We start from the raw sequence: 19,548 nt of genomic DNA, 5'->3' as shown, positions 1-19,548 counted from the left end.
TGCCATACTGCTTGGCTGCTGTGAGGCAGGGAGAGGGGCACTGAAAATATTTTCCACTCTTGCCTTCAAAACACCTACGGCCATCCCCTAACCCGGCTGTTTCCCCTTCCCAATGTTTGCAGTGTCTGCCTTTGCCTTGAACAACAGTCCAGTCCTAGCTGACTTCTGGTTGTCCTTTTAAAGCCCATTTCAGCCACTTGGGTCTCACAAAAAGAAATGAAAATTCTGCCCATTGAACTGTAAGTGCCAGATACTGCAACCTGTCTTTCAGGCAAACAGAAGTGCCACTAGCTTCAAGAGAAGGTGTGGATCAGGGCTCTCGCGTTGGTCCTAGATGGAAAGTCACCTGCATTTATCTTTCATGCTATCACTTGAGAATGTTTTGTTTTGCTTTCCTTCCCGACCAACCCACCCAATTAACCAATGGAGCAAGACAGCCTTGGTAGATAAAGCATTTCAGAGCAGAGAGCTGTGACAATGGGACAACTGCACCAGACAACGTCTATTGTCTCTGTTCCACCCAGTTTTGAACAGAAAATGATTTTGTGTAACCTGAGCCTGTAGTTGATGGCAGATCTTGCCAGTTATCGGTGATTAAGTTGCCAGTGTTTGCCTGTCATGAATAATGACCAAAAAATTGTTTGCAAGGCTACAGCCTGTAAAAATATTCTATTAACTCAGAAGGGAATAGGGTGCCAAATAAAAACTGACTGCAGAGTCTTTACTTACTGCTGTAAAAACAGTATGGTCTTCAGTTACAATCCTGTTTTGCTTCAGTCTTTTCAGCAATGCAAGCTGTTTTGTAAAGCAGTAGATAGAAGTGCAATCTCCCTTCTTTCAAAGGCCTTGGATCTCTTGATGAACATTTAAGGTTAGAGGGCTGACCAAAGGGACTGTAAAAATGGCACCTTCTTAGTCCACAAATCTGCTTGCTATGTGTAGTCAGTCAAATCTTTGTTTTTCCTCATTTTTGAAAGCATTTAAACTCATGCTTAAGTCCAACCCTATTCAGTACAGTATTTAAATGCAATACTGGATAGGGGTGCTTTTCTAAATCAGGGCCCTACCCTAATTCTACTAGATGTTGTACGTACAATTGTAAAATATAGAGACCTCTTTTTTCCTCTACATCCACACGCATCTGGAGAAATTCAAGATAATGTAAAATGGTATTCTGTTTAAATTCTGAGCCCCGTTGCATAGTATTAGGGACTGTGCCTTTAAGGACTGAGCTTCCCAGACAGTCTGGGCAGGATTGAGTGAAGCTCCTGTAATGGACAGCCAGTTGGAACCACACACTGAATAAAGCAGAGCACTTGCAAGCACCTTAAGCACTGAGTGACCACAGAATATCACACATCGTATGTGCTTGCTACTGTGAGTAGATCCAATGACACCAATGGATCTACTTGTGGTGATGAGCACTACACCGGGTATTGAGTATCTGCAGGATTGGGCCCTACGTATCTAAACAGTGATAATTATGAGGCTGATCCTGTATATATTTATGTACATGAGTAACTTGTGAGTAACCTCATCCACTTCACAGTCTGAATGCTATTGCTGACATGCATAAGTCTTCGTAGGACTGAGCCTTATAATTTTGATGTAGCTCCATCTTTACTGAAGACGTAAATAAGGAAAACACATCAAATCAAACATAGGCTTTGTAAGTATAGATGAGACAGGACAGTCTGTGTTCAAAATTATTAACACAGCTATTGGTCTACAAAGGGATGTGAAAAGAAGATCATAAAGCACGGGGATCGAAGCTGAAAGGACAAGCAGTCCTGATAACAATGAAAAATGCCAGACTTTCTAAAGCTCTAGCAGCACTGAATGTTTATTATTTTAAATGAAATGTACACTTTTCATCTTTTTTTATATCAAACTCATCAAAAGTGCTAAATCCAACCACTTTAATTTACAAAAAAACTCACTTTTTTTAAGCTATACTCATACCTCGTTATTTATGTTGGACAAATATAATTACAAATAGCGACCTACCTCTATTCAATAGCAAAACAAGTTTAATGTTACTGTTTTTTGTTTGTTTGTTTTTAAAAGTACCACCGATAACTCATTGGAACAAACCAAAATGACCTGCCATCCTCACATCAGCTTATTGAGCAATCACAGTTGTTTGTCCCTAGAACAACGTAAGTCAAAGGCAATCTACCACATGGGTTTTTTTTTGTCATCTGTTCATATGCTACAACTCCTCCCTTGGACAGACCTCACAGTGAGTATTATTTTTAAGCAGGTTTCTGGCACATCAGATCAGGTTAAGTTATTTTCTTGATTGTTCACCAGGCTCCCTTTCCAATAGTATCTGAGTGTTGACTAATTCTCTTGACCGCAGTTATGACAAATTTGTTTTCTGTGAAGGAAAAAAAATAAAATCCACCTCTTTCCCCCCTCTGTCTTGGAAGAAATATCACTTTCTGTAAGTCTGTGAAATGACAGATACTAACAATTCCAAAGATGCTCCTAGAGTCTCTTAATCCAACCCATTTTCATTCCAATCCAGTCAAAAACCTCCTGCAGTCTGACTTATGAATAAATAGTCAAATTGACTTACAAGGGAGCGCTCTTCTGTTCAATGTTTTCCTGGTAGTCTCTAACCAAACAAGCTTCTCTGATTCGCCACAAGCGCTGTCTGACTCTCACGCCTTTTGGCTTTCTTGTGCCGTTGCCTGATTTTCCAGCACAAGGCGCTAGAAGCCAGCAAGAGGAGTCCAGATGACAAGAGGACCAGTCCAAACACTGAGATGATTGAGCCGTGGGAATTGAAGCTATACGCCACGGCGGTGACCACCACACCAGCTATAAGAATGACCACGCCAAAGGGGATAGTGCAACGGTAACAGGATAGCTCCGCTCCTCCAGTTGCTGCAGTCAGCTGGCACTCACTGACCAAAGGGACAGTGGCTACCACACAGTCATTGTTATTGCTCTTCTCCATCGTTACGGGTTCAGGATGCTTTGGAGCTCCCAGAATCTCTTTAATGGGCTCGTCTGTCATCTTGTGCTTCTGGACTTTTCTAGGCAAATTCTTAGGCTAGACCAGGTTCTGCTGAATATGCCTTACACTGTGGAAAGAAGATGCAAGCATTCAGCTGACAAGTCTTTAACTATTACACACATTTATGGTAGCACGGAAAGGTCCCAGTCCGGATCGGGGCCCAGCTGTGGTAGATGCTGCACAAACATAGCATCTTTGATCATGCAAAGATTTATGTCTGGGCTTAACTTTAAGCATGTGAGTATTTCCTCTTGATTGCAGTGGACTGGAGTTGATTTTAAATAGGGCTACTCCCAGGCCTGAAGTTAAGCACATGCATAAGTCTTTGAAGGAACTGAGCCACAGAGCTTGACAAACGCTTGCCCTGAAGGATCTTGGGCCAAATCTTGTTTTTAGCTATATCTGTACAATCTAAAGTCAATGAGCTGGTGCAAAATAGATACGACTTCTTAGACTTCAGTGGAATTGGACCTGCTTATGCTGTGGAATTTGGCACAGTGAGTTTGCTTGTGTGTGAGAGCAGAATTTGGCCTACTCTCTTCACCTTTTTAATATATAGGCATTGCTCATCACCACACCATCTACATTTAGGCCCGGATCCTGGAAAGACTCGGGCACCCATTTAACTCTAAGCTTCTGAGTAGTCCCACTGAGTTCAATGAGGTTAGTCACATTAATAAGGCTTGGGGCATTAAAGGAAGGCGGAAGGTCTGATGCATTTTCACCCAAAATACATGAAGCATCGAGGCAGTTTAAAATAAAAATATAAACATAAACTAGCAAACAGTAATAACAGCTTGATCCTGGGAGAGTGAGTTTTTTATTTTTATAACAATTATCTGCTCTTCCTTCTATGATTTTATTTATACATATAAATAAAACCAGGAAGCTTTTTACAATAATAAATCTGATCTTTATTAATTGTTTATAAGTTATTAGATTCCACATCCTTTTTGCTTTTCTTGCATCTTTTTTCTCAATACATAAATAGCACGTCACTGACTCTAGATCAACGGATATCACCCATCAGTAGGGAATAGGTCAAATAAGCAATACTACGTATTTATTTAGTTTCATAACAGAGTGTTGCAACTTCCATAATTGTACTTAACTTGCATTCCTCCTGAGAGCCTTCTGTGTATTGGCTCTTGGAAATCATTTTATTACAGCTTCTTTGAAAGCAAATCATTACAAGCATACAAAAGGGCCACGTTCTTCCCCCTTTACTCACACTGAGTAATAACTGAGTAGCCCCACTGAGATAAGTAAGGCTTTGCAGAATCAGGGCCTAAATGCAGACAGGAAGTCAGTAAGCAGTAATACCATCTGTCAATTTTTAATGGGAATTGGGCATCCAAATCCCCAGGCAATACTGAAAATCTCAACCTAAATATATCTACAGAACAAACGCACAGTTTTGATCAAACCTATTTTGACAATTCTAATATCTCTTTCAATTTCCAGCCTTGGGTTGGAAGCAGAGTTTGAAGCTGTCCATGTAATGAATGAATAATTCAGAGAACAAACATCTCATTTGATAGATCAAATATTTTACTTTTTGTTTTTGTTTTTTTAAATGAATGAAAGTTACTCCTTTCCTTTAGGCTCTGCCACTCACGACAAGTAGAACTGCTGGTCTAAGTAACATTAAGTGTATGTGTAAACTGGTGCATGCTCGGGGCCTTATAAATATTTTAACTCATCTGGGATTTTCAAAAGAAAATAAGGGAATTAGGTGCCCAAATCCCATTGAATTTCAATGGCATTTGAGCACCTAACTGCTATAGGCTCAGTTGAAAATCCCAGGCTGTGGGCTCTCTGGAGCAGGAACTGCATTTGTTTTTCATCTGCATGGGACCTAGCACAACAAGGCTCTCATCTCATCCTTGCTCAGGGTTCCTAGTCACTATGGCCATGCAGTAATGTGCAAGGTGCCTAGCACTGTGGAATCAGTGCTAGGAAATACCAATGGGCGGCTGGTTTATTTTAAACTATTCCAACTCCTCCGTCATCCAGACTCTCTCAACACTCTGGCCCCCAAATCCCTGCTTATTTTGTATATTTGACAGCTCACATTTCTCACCCACTGAGGCTGGGTCTGTCCCCTATTGGCATCGAACAATACGCTGTCTCTCAAGCTAAGGGTTATTTAGAGAAAGGGGTTACTGTTGAACGTTTCTAAAAAAAACTGCAAATGCACCTGAATCGGTGAAGGCTCTTCTAGGCCATAATCTTGCAGCTTCAATATATCAGGCCTGGGATTGTCAAAGGAATTTAAGTTCCCATTGATTTTCAAACTCCCTTAGGCTTCTTTGAAAACTCCAGCCTAAAGCTGTTAAACTGTCCAATTGATCACTACAGCAGTTCTTAATGGGACACAGTCAGCTTGCCTGCAACTTAGCACACTTCAGCTGTGTCTACACTTGCAGCAAGGGGTGTGATTCCCTGCTCCCGTAGACATGCTCACACTAGCGCTCATTGAGCTAATGCGCTAAAAATAGGGTAGCCACCGTAGCATGGGCAGCAGCGAGCAGTGACACGGCCTAGCAGCTTCCCAATTACAAACCTACCTGACCCCCATGGCTACGTACGTGAGGCTGCCGCTTGCCATGGATCCTGCTACTGCGGCTACATACTATTCATGCTGCACTAGCACGTACATATCACAATCACACCCCCCAGCTTCAAGCACAGAAGTAGCCTTAGAGGACACCAGAGATTGTGATGAATCTGGAGTCAGTGTGCTCCAATTAATTAATTGTATCGCATGTATTGAGGCATTTTCAGACCATAAACACCTGGTGTACACATGCCCCTTATTTGTTTAATCAACATGTAGTTTCAGGCCCTATGCCTGTCCCTGTGTGCCCCCTGACAATTTTGTGGGTTAACAATCAGACTCGCCTGTTTCGATTACAATGTGTTTTCTTTCCTGAGACCACGTGGCAAAACTTTACACGCACACCCCCCTGCCCTGCAGTGAGCAGGGCTTGGGCTGATCCCACTTGCCATCCATGGGCCTCCACACAGTCTTTCTGACCATTCAGGTGAATCTGATTAGACAACATCTGGGACGGTCAAAGGAGGCCATCGGCATTCAGTGCGCACATCCCATTTGCTTTGAAGGGCAAGCTGAAGGAATGGAGAAACACCCACCTTTTCGTTTAATCTTGCTGTTCTGATTATCTTAGGCGTTACTAAAAATTGCAAGCAAAAAGTCCTCGGTCTGATCCGCTGTTGCTCTACCCTGTGAGCAGTGACTTACGCCAGTGTAAAGATGTGAAATGCTCCTGCATCAGAATGGTGCCAGTGTATATTCAATATGTACCCATGTAAGTCACTACAGGAGGAGCAGGGCAATGGAGAACTCGACTCGGAATGCTGTCTTTTAGCTTTGTTAGTGGGTCAAACCCTTTGTGTTATTTAGCTCCATTTCTGTCTTATTAAACTTCCCAGACATTATAAAAAGACACATTATTTACCACATCTCCCATAGTAATGATTTAGCACGTTTGGACTTGATCCATAGCCCACTGACAGCAGCAGGGAAGTTCCCATTCACTTCAAGAGGCTTTTGGATCAGGCCCATAATAAACTTGTTCATTTTCCAAAACATTCATTGTACCTCTCTTTTAAATGCCTGTTGCTGACTACCTAGCGTCCCTGTCCCTCTGCTCCCGTCCCAGTCTATTATGTACATTCCTAATAAGCACTGTATCACCCTGGTGCATAGTATCAAACTTCACAAAGTCAGGACAAATATGCAGATTAAAAATATTACGGGAAGAAGCTAATTTGCCTGCCCAGTAAGCAATCTCTGTGTCAAACAACAAAAATGAACAATATGAAACATAAAATCCTCCCTAAAAAGTACCAGAATCACCTACAGCCTAACCCTGACCCCATCCAACTCTTTGGCAAAACTCCCATTGACTTCAAAGGGGCAGGATATGTTTCTACATGAGAGCATAAGTGCACAAATATTCATTTACAAAAATATGGTAAGCCACCTTGAGTTCCTGGAACACAAATAAACTAAACTGTTCCAAATGCATGTACTAAACGTACACACTCCTGGAAAAGCAAGGACCAGATCCTCAGCCTGTGTAAACTGATGAAGATCAAGTGAAGTCAATCTTGATTGACATCACCTGGCCAACACACCCCGGGTTTATAAAGTAGGAACTTCTAGGAAGGACACACTAACAATACCAACAGGATTGGGCCATTAGTTTGCTTTTAGTGAATACACATTTTGTATTCAGTTTTTTTCCCAAGCAGCTATTTTCACTTGGGCAAAGGTGTCACAGCAGTTATTCTATAGGTAAAGTATAAAAGGGGTAGAGGAATGTTTTACTTTAGTATCCACTAATAAATGTAAGAGGAGATTTACTTAAAAGAGCTGAAAACAATATCCAGCTGTGTGCACCTACCATGTTCATCTGAAATCCATCACAGCAAATCACTTGGTAAGGGGCTGGGATGGGGGGGGGGCAGGGGAGTCGGTTTTAAAAAGCCTCCTCTGTCACTCTGAGGTAAAGTCAGGCAGCAGAAAGAGCAGCTCCAGGCTTTGGGGTGTTAGTTGTTGCTGGATGATGAATTGGACATGATATGGCTCTAGCATGGAGGTTTCCTACAAGAAAAGAGTTTGGGTAACATCAGCTCTTCAGAATAAGGCTCCTGCAAGGAAATAAGGGTCTGCTCTACACTGGCTTCTGAACAGGCTGGGGGACCTTCTACCGCCCCTGCCTCTGCTCTTTAGTGCCTATTTCCTTGGTGACAGCAGCCTCTTGCTTTTGACCCTGGTATTTTTCCTCTGACAGCGTGTCACCTTCAGCAATGAGCACTGGAACTCACAGCATCCTTGTCCATTAAAGCGTCTGGCAAAAGAGCTCGAGGGGAGCTGGAGTGGAATCTGATCTTTACTGCCCAATGTAACCCTTAACCCGATATCCATGATGAGGGGTTATCCCACTTAAAGACAGCTTAAAAGATAGAGCTCTGGATGGGACTCAGGCGATGTGGGTTCTAGACTCAGCTTTTCTGCTGGGTGACCTTGGGCATGTCACTTCACCGCTTGGTGCCTCAGTTTCCCTACATGTAAACTGTGGCTAGTGAGACTGACCTCCCTTTGTAAAGCGCTTTAAGCTCTACTGATAGTGCCCTGCTCTTATATAGGTTTATTACACTGAAAACTTCCCCTTTTATTCAGTAAACTGAATCCTGTGTCCTAGGCTGATAAATACTGTTCCATTGTATTTAATATCAGGCTGTCATTTTCTTTTCTGAATCTTTTAAATAAGATTTCTAAGGGCTCAGAACCTGGAGCAGTTCAGTGGGACAGTTTTGAGAGTGGCAGAATGAGGGAAACTGTTATCGAGGGCAGTAACAGCTGTGAGATCACCAGGCAGCTGGGTTACCTCCCAAAACGGCAAAGATTTCTGTTATGAGGCTTATTCACCATTGCTTTTCTATAGGCATGGGAAGGTGGTAAAGTGTTAGGATCATTTTAACTCTGCAGCAGGGCCTTTGAGGATGGCAATAAATACATGGAATGATAAAACTGAAGTTGTTTTTAAATATCCCATAAATGCAAGTGTGCATTTACACAGATAACTTCTGTTATTCTCCAGATCCTTAAGATATTACACCCACGAATATCTAAAATACACTTAGCTTATGTCAGTGATCAGCTAAGAAGATCTCCTTTCTTATCCTTTTGAATAAGTTGTTGTGCCTGATGCCTAACAAAGTTACCAGCTGAACTTTAGACACTCCCCTTCCCCCCATGAAACCTTTAACTAGGTATAGCATAGTCCTGTGCTGCAGGAGAAAGAAAGGAATATTCTGAATTAACTACCAACTGTGTACTTGAAGGTATTTAAAAAAAAGTTTTTGCCATCCACTGTATTCATTTTATAAGGAAGTCTATTCAAAAACCTCTAACTAAGATGTTTGTGCTAAACAAACCACGGTGCCTGCGGCATGCTTAGAAATAGATATGCTGTTCTGTGAGTGATTTGCATTTACCCTTGAATATGTTGCAGTGAAATAGCAGTGCCCCTCAGCAAACCTGAATCCACACAGCAAACTTATCCCCCATCAAAGTAGAAAAGTTGAGATGTGAAATCTATAAATCAAGTCCCATGTTCAAACTATGAAAGTTTCCAATGTGATGCTCTCTCGGGAGATCAGCTCCATGCCAAATACCATTGGAGAAGTGCAAATAGACGGAATGGGCCAGCTGCCACAGCCTTTGCACCTTTTTGCTTTTTATGCAATAGTGGAGGAAGGTGATTAAGACTTTTTGCATAGATGTTCTGGGCCTGATTGTTGTCCTGCACCTTCTGTAGTTCTTTGTAGTCACTTTGTGCTTACTCACAGGAGTAAGCCTGGAGGATCAGGACAAAAAAGGTAGCAGAGGTACATGTAATATACATGCAGGCTGCATCCGAGTGTGGACAGGGGTGCTGATAATTGGTTGCTACACAAAATTCCTGTATGCAAGAATTACAAAAAGTTTATTGTAGTTTTTCATTTCTCAGCCATAATCTTAGGGGGCTAGGGGTGGGGGAAGAATCTGCACTGTATGCGATTTATCATTTGAAAATTTTTCAAGAAGGAGACCTTACAATATACCATGCACCCCTATGGTCCTGTAAACTAATAACCGTCCTGTCTATAGTCAAATATAAGAGAGGGGGCATGACCAGGCACAAAACGGTTGTCATACACTCCCCTATGAGAGAAAAGAAGCAACTCTCTCCAAGTACAAGAGTGTTGGTATCAGGAATTCATACACCACCTTAAAGTTAAGAAGAAGAATGATATGCGCTACACATTGTACCTTTATGGGGGAAAGTCCTCCTGAATGTAACAAGGATTAAACCAACAGACACTGAACAGGGTTCTGTAGAAGTTACTCTAAATCTAAACAACTCCAGGGTTTATTAGCGAACGAAATCCTTTTCTTGGGGTCACTCCCCCCACCCCTGGCTTGACCAACCCGATAGAAGGTTACACCGGGTAGACAAGTCCTCGGTGAACCGCAGCAGACTGGATCAAACCCACCTCTCCCAAGTGGAGCGCGGTCGGTTACATTCGGGCGGACCTTCCTAGCGGGCACGCCGCGGGTTTGTTCCAGCTGCGCTCCCAACAGTTGTGCCCAAGGAGAGAATTCCTGGACCTGCAGGACAGTGACCGCTCACCTGTACCGGCGCAGCAGAGACCTGCATCCCTCGTGACTCCCTTTACACCCAGAAAATCCCCCTCTACAGCGCCGCAGCTCTGGGCCCCATTCAACAAAGCGCACATGCTCCCGCTCCTCCAGAAACGCGCCTGAGCCAGCCGCCGGCTGGTGCACAAAACCCCGGCTCAGTACCCAGCGGGCGTGAACTTTGGGCGGTCGGAGCCCAGAGCCTGGGCGCGCCGCTTACCTTCGCCTCGGCCGGAGTGGAACTGGGGCAGCCAGCCCCTCGCACCGCGCACACAGCGGAGGGGGGGGCGCACATCGCCGCGCAAGGGAGTGTAAGCAAAGTGCGGAGCCAGGCTGGAAGACCATTAAGGGACCGGGGGAAATTCGGCGGAAGGGAGCGTGGCTGGGAAGGGCTGAGCCGCTTTGGAGCAGGCGGGCGGGCGGGCCGGAGGTTTGGAAAGCTGCTTGGCTGGTTTCTCCTCTGGGGTCCGTCTCTCCGCTGGGCAGGAGGGGAGCAGGCTCGGCCGTCCAGCCCCCAGCCTGGGCAAACGTGCCCCTGCGGAGATCCCAGCCTGGCCCGTGGGTGCTCGGGTAACAGAAATAACAACAACAATACTCCCTCCCCATCCACCCACCCGCTCCAGCACGGAACCCCCCTTTCAGGTCCTCTGAAATGCACTCAGAGACCATGGTGATGGGCGCCCTATATGAACCTAGATCCAGCAAGTCTGGGGAAACAGGTGCATTTTATAGCAGCTCCGGATATCTGACAAACCCAAATCAAAACACACACACACACACCCTCTCTCTTGCATGAAGTTTAGTTGAAAAGTGGTGTAAGGCTCTGATCCAAGTGGCAGGACTGCTGAGGCAGTGCTGAGCCCTATAGACTTCAATGGGGCACGGAGGGAGGGTGTTTGGGGGGTGGGGGTCTGCTCAAGTGGAGTTCGTTGCAGGATCAGTGTCTTATGGTTGTTTAAAAGCTCTGCCGGAGCACAGTGCGCTTTGAAATCCAGAGGGGCTCCCAACTGGCTTCTACTTGCTCAAAAATAAGGTTGGAAGGAATGCAGCTTGCATCAGGTTTAGAACTATGTTCTTAGTGCAATAAAGTCTGAAGGTGTTTATCAATCTTATTTAAAAAACTTTTAAAGGGAATTTCTAGGCTTCAATCTATCAGTCAATATAATATCAAGAATTTAGTTATTTTTAATCTTGTGGCTTCCTTTGTTTCCTTAGATATAAGCGGGAAATTTTGCCTTAAATGTTGGGGGAAGGGTCTGTTTGATTTTTGTGGTTAAGTTTAGCCACAGCTTACATTTAAAAGGCACTGTTTAATCAATGCTTGATAGACCAGCAATGCACCGGATGTATTTAATCAGTCTCTGTCGCTGAGAATGTACATGTACTTTTGACTCCCCTTTCTGGGGTGAAATCCTGAGCCCAGTGAAGTCAATGGAAATCTTGCCATTAATGTTCCTGGGGCCAGGATTTCACCCTCTTCCTGTTGTGTTAACTTCTTTCTGGTGATGGAGATGCAATCCCTTAAATTATCCCACCATGGGTTGTGTCTCTTTCAGTCAAAATCAGGCCAGAGGTGTTCTGGAGAATTGCCACCAATTTATACAAGAAGTCTGTTATTTTCACCTTTTGTCCAGCACTCCTTTCTGATTCTTATGTTTGCAGCACCTTTCACCCATCCCAAAAGACAGGCCAGCTCCCTCAGAATGGAATCTAATGTGGAATCTAATGTAAGTGGAGCTTAGTGTATGAGACTTGGGGTGTATTTCACCCCAATGTTTTAGGCCAATGCTTTAATAGCCTTGTATGACTATATCACAAAGCAATTTTAGCTCTGCCTAACCTTTTCACTGGTAGAATGCCTGATGACATGACTTCAGGACAGTCACTGGAGTCCTTGACAGACCTCAGGACCACTGTCCTCTTCTCCAGTTCTCAGGTATTTCATCCCATCACTCATCTCACCCGAGCTGTCTCTCTTTAGCAGGGCTGTCTGGTGTGAGCAAGATTTCCCCTGTAGCTTCTCCTCCCACCTACAGGGGACTACTTGGGTTGAGCAGGCAACCAAGGCTGCTTCCTCTTCCTCCATCCCCTTCTCCCAGCTTACTATCACAGTGAGTTAGAGGTGGGGGAGAAGAAGACAGTAGACACTGTTTGCCCCACACACTTTCTCTCATCACCCCCTTTGCTCATCATAGGGAGGGCTGATGGGAGTTCCATACGCTTATGAGGTAAAGAGAATTAAGACCTGCAGAGGGAACAACAGTAGATGGAGATGAACGGGGAAACAGGATCTAGGATGCAGAGATTTGGGGAAGGAGACAGAGCAGAGAGAGAAATGCAGGGCTGGCAGAGAACTGCAGTGGGCGAGGACCAGTGAAGTAGGGGAAAGAAAGACCAGGTGTCAGGCAGAGAAAGCGAGACAATGGCAGAGAATAAAAAGTGACAGGAGAGACTGGGACAGAGATAAAGAGGAGGAATTGCTGTAGGTAAATATAAAGGAAAGGTGGTTTTGTGGTTAATATAAAGGAGTTGGTGCCAGAACTCCTGGTTTCTATTCCTGGCTCTACTAGAGATTCACTAGACAACTTTGGGTGAGTTACTTCACCTTTTTGTGCCTCAGTTTCCCTACCAGTGAGATACTTACCAACCTCACTGATCCTTGGATGGAAGGTATTAAGTAAATACCTGGTGCAGGCATTCCTATATTATTATTAGACAAGGGGAGACCAGCTGAATCAGAAAAACCTAGTCGCAGCTATGAACAGGTCACTGGAGGAAGGAGTTCGGCTCCCATTCTGGTAGCCAGGGGTACTGCAAAGCCACACTGACAACAGACTGAATTGTTCATGGACAACTCCTCTCCACACTTTTCCAGAAGATGACTTCAGCCTAGGCTGTCTCTGCAGCGGCTGACAGGAAACTAGAGGGGATTAGAAATGAAATGGCTGGGAAATGACAAGCCCCTGTCTGGCCTACCTTTGCACTCACGCAGCTGCTTTGGGGAGGTGCAGCCCACTGTTGCTGGAACAACAGGCGAGGAAACATCATGCATGAGTGTTTGAAGTCCTCCCAGTGTAAACTCTCATGGGCTTTTAAAAAAGCAGAGGGTGGTACCCCTAAATTGAGCAGCACTGTTGCTCCACTTATTAAATGACACACTTGCAATGCTTTGTGGCTGCCTTTGAGATTCTGACCGCATATTAACAGCCTCCCAGGCTCTACATCACAGCAAAGCAGAAAGTGATTCATTGGTCTAGCAAAGTATGACCATGATGGGTTCCATATTCAATTACCTCTTCTTCCCTTTTCCCTACCCTCTACTGCTTTTTTCCTTTTGTGTGTCTCCACCCTCCTCTGCCCCAGTTGATTTTGCTTTCTGGAACTTTTGGAGAATGATCTGTGATTTTAATGTATTTAAATATGTTTTAAGTTGTCCTTATGCTGTTGTGGAATGTGAGTGCTGTGGGATGGAAAAGTAGCGATTAATAAAGTCCATTAATACTATGGGCTGGATCCTCACGGGGGGACAAATCAGCACAGCTCCACTGACGTTAAAGCCGCTACATCAGTTTGCACCAGCTGAGAATCTGGCCTTGTTCATTAATATCTGCACCTATTTTATATGTCATCGCACCAACAGTGAAATTGATGAGCTGCTAATTATAAAAGGATGCACCCTGGGATGACAGCAATATGTTAAGGGCTTTTCTTCATCTCCCTTAGATGAGTTATTCCATTGACTTCAATATACACAAGGGCTTTGCAGGACTGGGGCATTCATTTCTGCCTTTTTTGACTTTCACTTGCTCCTCTTGATGCGCTGGGAAGCACATGACCCTTCATCTGTAACTGCACGTGATCATTCTTATGTCCAGCTACTTTTATAATGACACACACTTGCATTGGAAGAGCTGCATTCCTTGTGTGTACAGTTTTAATTAGCAAGGGCTGCATGAGGGCGACCAGAAGCTAAATCCAAAACCTGATAGAAGTAGGTTGCAGAACGTTCTGACTCTTTCACTTCCATTGCTGCTCTCCAGTTGGTGGTGTTAATTGAGCACAAGTATTATGACAGACAAGCAGATTACATGATTTCAGTGCATTTTTGATGCTGCTGTAAATTATTTTATTGCACTACAGCACAGCCTAGAGGTTTCAGGTGAGATTAGGGCCTCACCGTGCCATTGCTGTAAAAAAACAAACCAAAAAAGCCACATAGCAAGAGACAGTGCCCGCCCTGAAGAGTTTACAAGACCAGGGCCGGCTCTACAGTTTTTGCCGCCTCAAGCAGTGAAAAAAAACTGCCACCATGGATGGCAAAAGGAAGAAGCTGCCGCCGGATTGCCGCCCCGACCGGAGGAACTGCCGCCCCATGCACCTGCTTGGAACGCTGGTGCCTGGAGCCGGCCCTGTACAAGACAGCCAAAAGTAGGAAGGGAACAGAGGCACAAGGAGGTGAAGTGCGTTGCCCAAGGTCACACAGCAGGTCAGTGACAGTCTGGGACTAGAACCCATGTACCTTAGCTCCCAGGCTGCTGCCCTGTCCAATATGAATAATAAGATTGGTCCCACTAGTTAACACTAAATAACAAAAATGTGCAAGCGATGTTATACTCACGCTTCTTCAGGACATAATCCAATCACTAATTACCTGGATTAAGGAAGAAACTTCCCCGCCAGACATTATATTACAAAATTGCCCATAATAGAGGCTTTACATTTTTCTCTGAAGCATCTGGCCACTGTCAGAGACTAAATGGATAAACTCTGGCTGTTCCTATGTTCCTAGAGGCTGGCAGAAGCTCTGCTGTAGAAACCCTGTGTGCTAAGTAACAGCATTTTGGTGGTGTGTGAGAGCAGCAGCAAGGGCTATTGATACATAGATTCATAGATTTAAGGCCAGAAGGGATGATTATATCATTTAGTCTGACCTCTTGTATAACTCAAGCCACAGAATTTCATCCGATTACTCCTGTGTTGATCTCAGTAACTTCTGTTTGGCTAAAGGTATCTAGTCTTGATTTGTAGAATCCAGCGCTTCCCTGGTAGTTCGTCCTAATGGTTAGTCAACCCACACTGTTAAAAATATGTGCCTTATTTCTAATTTGAATATGTCTGGCTTTAACTTCCTCCCATTGGTTCCCATTATGGCTTTCTCCTGTAGTTCCACTGGTGAACACAACCCCAGACAGGATCTGTCAGAACGAACAGGCACACTTTTTGTAGTTCAAAAGGAGACTTTTCCTGTACTTAATATGTGTTTTCTATGTAAACAGTCAAATACTCAACACAAGGAAAGCCTTTTAGAGCAGAAAGAATCATTTTAGCAGAACACAGGACTTCACACATGTTTGTTCAGAACCCGATCACATGCTATAGGAAATGTTTAGAAATCTTTCTCCATCCATTTCAAAGTCTTTGATGGTTATAGGATGTGGAGCGGGAAAGAGAAGCATCTGCCAAACCAAATCAAGATCTAAATCGGCTTGTTTATCTTTTGGCTGGATGGCTTTGGACAAGAGAGAATACTTTTAACCCTTTCTTTCCTTGCCCTAACTTTTTAAGTGACCCTCCTCTCCACCAAGCGGCTTGCGCCTAATAGGCTCCTGTTTATTTACCCAATAAGGGAAGCACACAGGAAGTGGACATTATTTTCTTTAGAGTCTTTGAAAAAGCACGTCACAGATTAGCACCCACAGTGAAAGAGAGAAACCCTACACACACAGTTCAGCCAACTAAAGCCTCCAGGAGAGACAGAAATACTTAGTACTTAGAGGCAGCAGCTAGTCAGTTACAGCTAGCGTGCAGGCCCTGATTCTGCACTGAGCTCTGTGCAGGAGGATTCTCTATCTCTGTGTTTAACCCCATTGAAGCTAGATACTTGCATATGGATTTAGGATGATATTCACTCCTGTGTAGTCTTATGCATCACTTAAGTTCCACTTAAAACCTATTTTGAGGGCTTAAATGGTACATACGCTTTCTGCTGGCTCTCTGCAAAGAAGTGAAATTCACACTCAGGTGCCTAAATGTAGGTGACCTCTCTATGTGAAATGGAGATGGCCTCAATCCAATAGGCATCTGCATCACATCTGGCACTACTCGCTTCTCTTGATGACAATCCCAGCAGAGAAGCCAGTGACTGAATGGGCCGTGGGGACCAAATGACCCATTCTCTCTTAGAAGTGGAACCTTGGGAGCAGGGTGTAGTCAGTGTGGGGAAGGTTGCACTACAGACTTTTCTGCAGGACTTTGGTCTTTATGGTAATTTGCAAGAAGTCATAAAAGAGTCCACAAAGCTATTTTCTATAAAAGTCCTGAAAAAACACCCCCAAAGTCCCAACCACCCCCAAACTCTTGGACATGGGAATCTCATGTGTTTCAGTGGATGGCAATGTCCTCAATCACCCTGCTTATGGATCTAGAAATGGCTCTGCTTTTCACTGCACAGCAAACCCCATTTTATCTTTACAAACATTTGCTTATTATTATAAATGATTAAATTGCTACATATGGGAACACACTTCCATCAATAATTATTTTACCCAAGGGAATCATGCACTTAAATAATGATGAAAGTTTTCACTAATTTTAATACCTTTCCTTTGAGGAGCTCATCAAAGTGTCTTAACAATTAATTAACTGCATTAATTGAAAGAGCAATTACCAAAGTAGGGTAAACTGTGGGCAGCAAATTCATTTGGTGGGACTTACCACTGCAAACAAGGTGTATCCTTTGCCTAACATGGGGACAGATTCTCAACTTGTTTAACAAGTATAGCTCAGCTGAAATCAATGGAGTTGTGACATTTTACACCAGCTGAGGATCTGGCCCATTAGTTGGGTACTGATTCACCATTGAAATCAAAGGAGCATAAGTCCCAAGTCAATGGGATCTGTGTTCCTAAATCAGTTAGGCACTATTGAAACCCCATCCACAACTCACATAATAGTGACCCACTGTTTTTAATTAGTTAGTTCTTTGCAGATGGATTTGTTTCTTGTTGTAACATTAAGAAAATAAACTCCTCTCTGAACAGCACCTAGCACGGTAGGGCCTGATCCATGACTGGGGCTCCTAGGCACTGGTGCAATACAAATAATAAATAATTTTATAGAAGTGAACGGAACTTGACCCAGTAGAGTATATCAGCTCCTCTCAGAAGTCCTTGCACCCGTAATCACCACCCCACATGGCCACAGATGAAAACTGAAAGTTTATTTAAAAGTTTTGCATGCTGGAATAACCTTGTAAGACAGACATCCTTTTTTGTCTGAGGGTGCTGGAGAGGTGGCAGTGTACAACAGCCACTTCAGTGTTATCCAGACAATATAATGAAGAACACACAAGCCCAGATCTACAAAGGTATTTAGCCTCCAAACGTCCATTGATTTCAATGGACGTTAGGAGTCTAACTATCTTCATGGATCTGAGCTTTACTGTAAAGTAGCAGGCAACATTAAGCAGTCCCCATATTAATTATTTACACTGCCAAGGCTTTTTAAGATAGGAGATCATGTAATCCATCAAGGTCATTTAGAGACTTTTGTTCTTGCTACATGTTAAAAACCTTCATCCTCTGACTTACACGTGCAAATTTTTTCTTCTTTTTAATATTAGGTGAAATTCTCCTCTGTACAGAGGCCCAGCACAAGGCCATCATGCACCACTTCAGTCTCACCTAAGCCCTGTTCTGAGAGTGTAAGTGGAACTTAAAAGTGATGTATAAGTCATGTTGTGATGGCCCTCTGCACAGGGGTGATTTTCACCCATTGATTTTTTTTGCGGGGGGAGGTATTTATATTTATTGATCATAAAAGCAGTGCAGTATTTATAGAATTTAACCAAGCATATTGTGAAAGAACCAATAATTCCTTATCACATGAACATCACCACATCATAGTCCACTCAATGGGTCAGATCCTCAGCTGATGTCAATCAGTGTAGTTACACTGATGTCAGATGAGCTGTGCAGATTTATATCAGCTGAGGATTTTAGAGTTTAGCAACAAAGACATATTAACTTCCAAACATTATTGCCAAGCTATGGCTCGCCAAGTGAAGCGACTGATGACCCACAGAGCATAAAAACTACATGGCATTTCACAAAGAATACAAACCAGTAAAATATAGAAACTTTAGTCTGTTTAGTCTGTTTCCCTAAGGATATGCAAGCAGCTGATCCATGCATGGATGCAATTGAATCTGTATGGCATACCAACATTAGTAATCTCATTTGAGAAAGAAGGTACAGGTCCACACCTAGTGTCAAAATCACATGTTGGAGGAGGGACATAAGATACCAGTCTGCCATCAGCCACAAGGCTCTCTCTAGAGCTCTTACAAACTTATTGCTCAGGGATCGCACCCAGCCGAGATGTCCAACACAATGGCAGACAGAAAGCCTCACAGCCTGATTATGGAGCAATTAGCTAGAACTGGGAGGGATATCTGACATCACTGGACTCTGTCAAAGAAGCCAGCAATCAGGCAGGGAAACTAGAGAGAAATAACATTTGCTAAGCTTGCGTTTAGTTACCCATCCATGGGATGGTGATGATAATGGTGTTGTGAGACTGATTCTTTGCCCACCACTAGTAGCTCAGGGATGCTTGAATCTTTCTTAACCAAGGGACACTGTGTGCAAGCAGGGGAATCTAGGCGGAGCTGTGTGAACAGAACAATATTTCATATAGCAGTACGGTCTACGGAGACTATTCTACATGCACTGCCCCACTTTGCTCTACTGGCTGCTGTGGCTGTCTGTGTGAGGCTGCCATAGCAACACATCAATTGTATTTATACTGGTTTTCATCCCGAGAGACCCCAAAGCACTTTACAAACTGGGGGTCAAATTCAGAGGAGACTCTGTGCTGGTGTCACATACAGCCCCCTCTGCCCCACTCGGTATGTAAGCTACATAAACTTTTACCTAGGGCCGCACCAAATTCACGGCCAAGAAAAACGCGTCATGGACCGTGAAATCTGGTCTCCCACTGGGAAATCTGGTCTTTTGTGTGTTTTATTGTATACTGTATGGATTTCACAGGGGAGAGCAGCATTTCTCAAATTGGGGGTCCTGAACCAAAAGGGAGTTGCAGGGGGTCACAAGGTTATTTTAGGGGGGCCACAGTATTGCAACCCTTACTTCTGCGCTGCCTTCAGAGCTGGGTGGCCGGAGAGCTGTGGCTGTTGGCCAGGTGCCCAGCTCTGAAGGCAGCACCCTACCAGCAGCAGCATAGACGTCTGTGTGGAAATACCAATCCATGCCACCCTTACTTCTGCTTGTGGCGGCTCTGCCTTCAG

General features: G+C 43.9%; 2 protein-coding genes across 5 annotated transcripts in view; one reads left to right on the top strand and one right to left on the bottom strand.

Annotated features, from left to right (window-relative positions):
* PCTP (phosphatidylcholine transfer protein) overlaps window positions 1–19,548 on the top strand; it is an 83,171-nt gene that overhangs the window by 39,448 nt on the left and 24,175 nt on the right. The window lies entirely within an intron of this gene.
* Window positions 1,899–10,641, bottom strand: TMEM100 (transmembrane protein 100). 4 transcript variants are annotated; one of them, XM_074970886.1, is made up of 2 exons: window positions 10,462–10,641; window positions 1,899–3,092 (listed from the first exon to the last, which is right to left on the bottom strand). In XM_074970886.1, the coding sequence occupies exon 2, from the start codon at window positions 3,023–3,025 to the stop codon at window positions 2,621–2,623; it is 405 nt and encodes a 134-aa protein (XP_074826987.1). In that variant the 5' UTR covers window positions 3,026–3,092; window positions 10,462–10,641; the 3' UTR covers window positions 1,899–2,620. The 4 variants fall into 4 exon arrangements, with proteins under 4 accessions (XP_074826987.1, XP_074826988.1, XP_074826989.1 ...); XM_074970887.1 differs by lacking the exon at window positions 10,462–10,641 and adding an exon at window positions 10,097–10,220; XM_074970888.1 differs by lacking the exon at window positions 10,462–10,641 and adding an exon at window positions 7,459–7,497.

The sequence above is a fragment of the Natator depressus genome, chromosome 14 (assembly GCF_965152275.1).
Source record: "Natator depressus isolate rNatDep1 chromosome 14, rNatDep2.hap1, whole genome shotgun sequence".
NCBI classification, from domain to species: Eukaryota; Metazoa; Chordata; order Testudines; family Cheloniidae; genus Natator; species Natator depressus.
Note: the sequence above shows the minus strand (reverse complement) of the source record. Positions and strands in the feature narration are given on the sequence as shown.

What these genes read in the sequence shown, in the direction of transcription:
- TMEM100 (XM_074970886.1), bottom strand. Translation starts at nt 3,025, where the DNA reads ATGACAGACGAGCCCATTAAAGAGATTCTGGGAGCTCCAAAGCATCCT.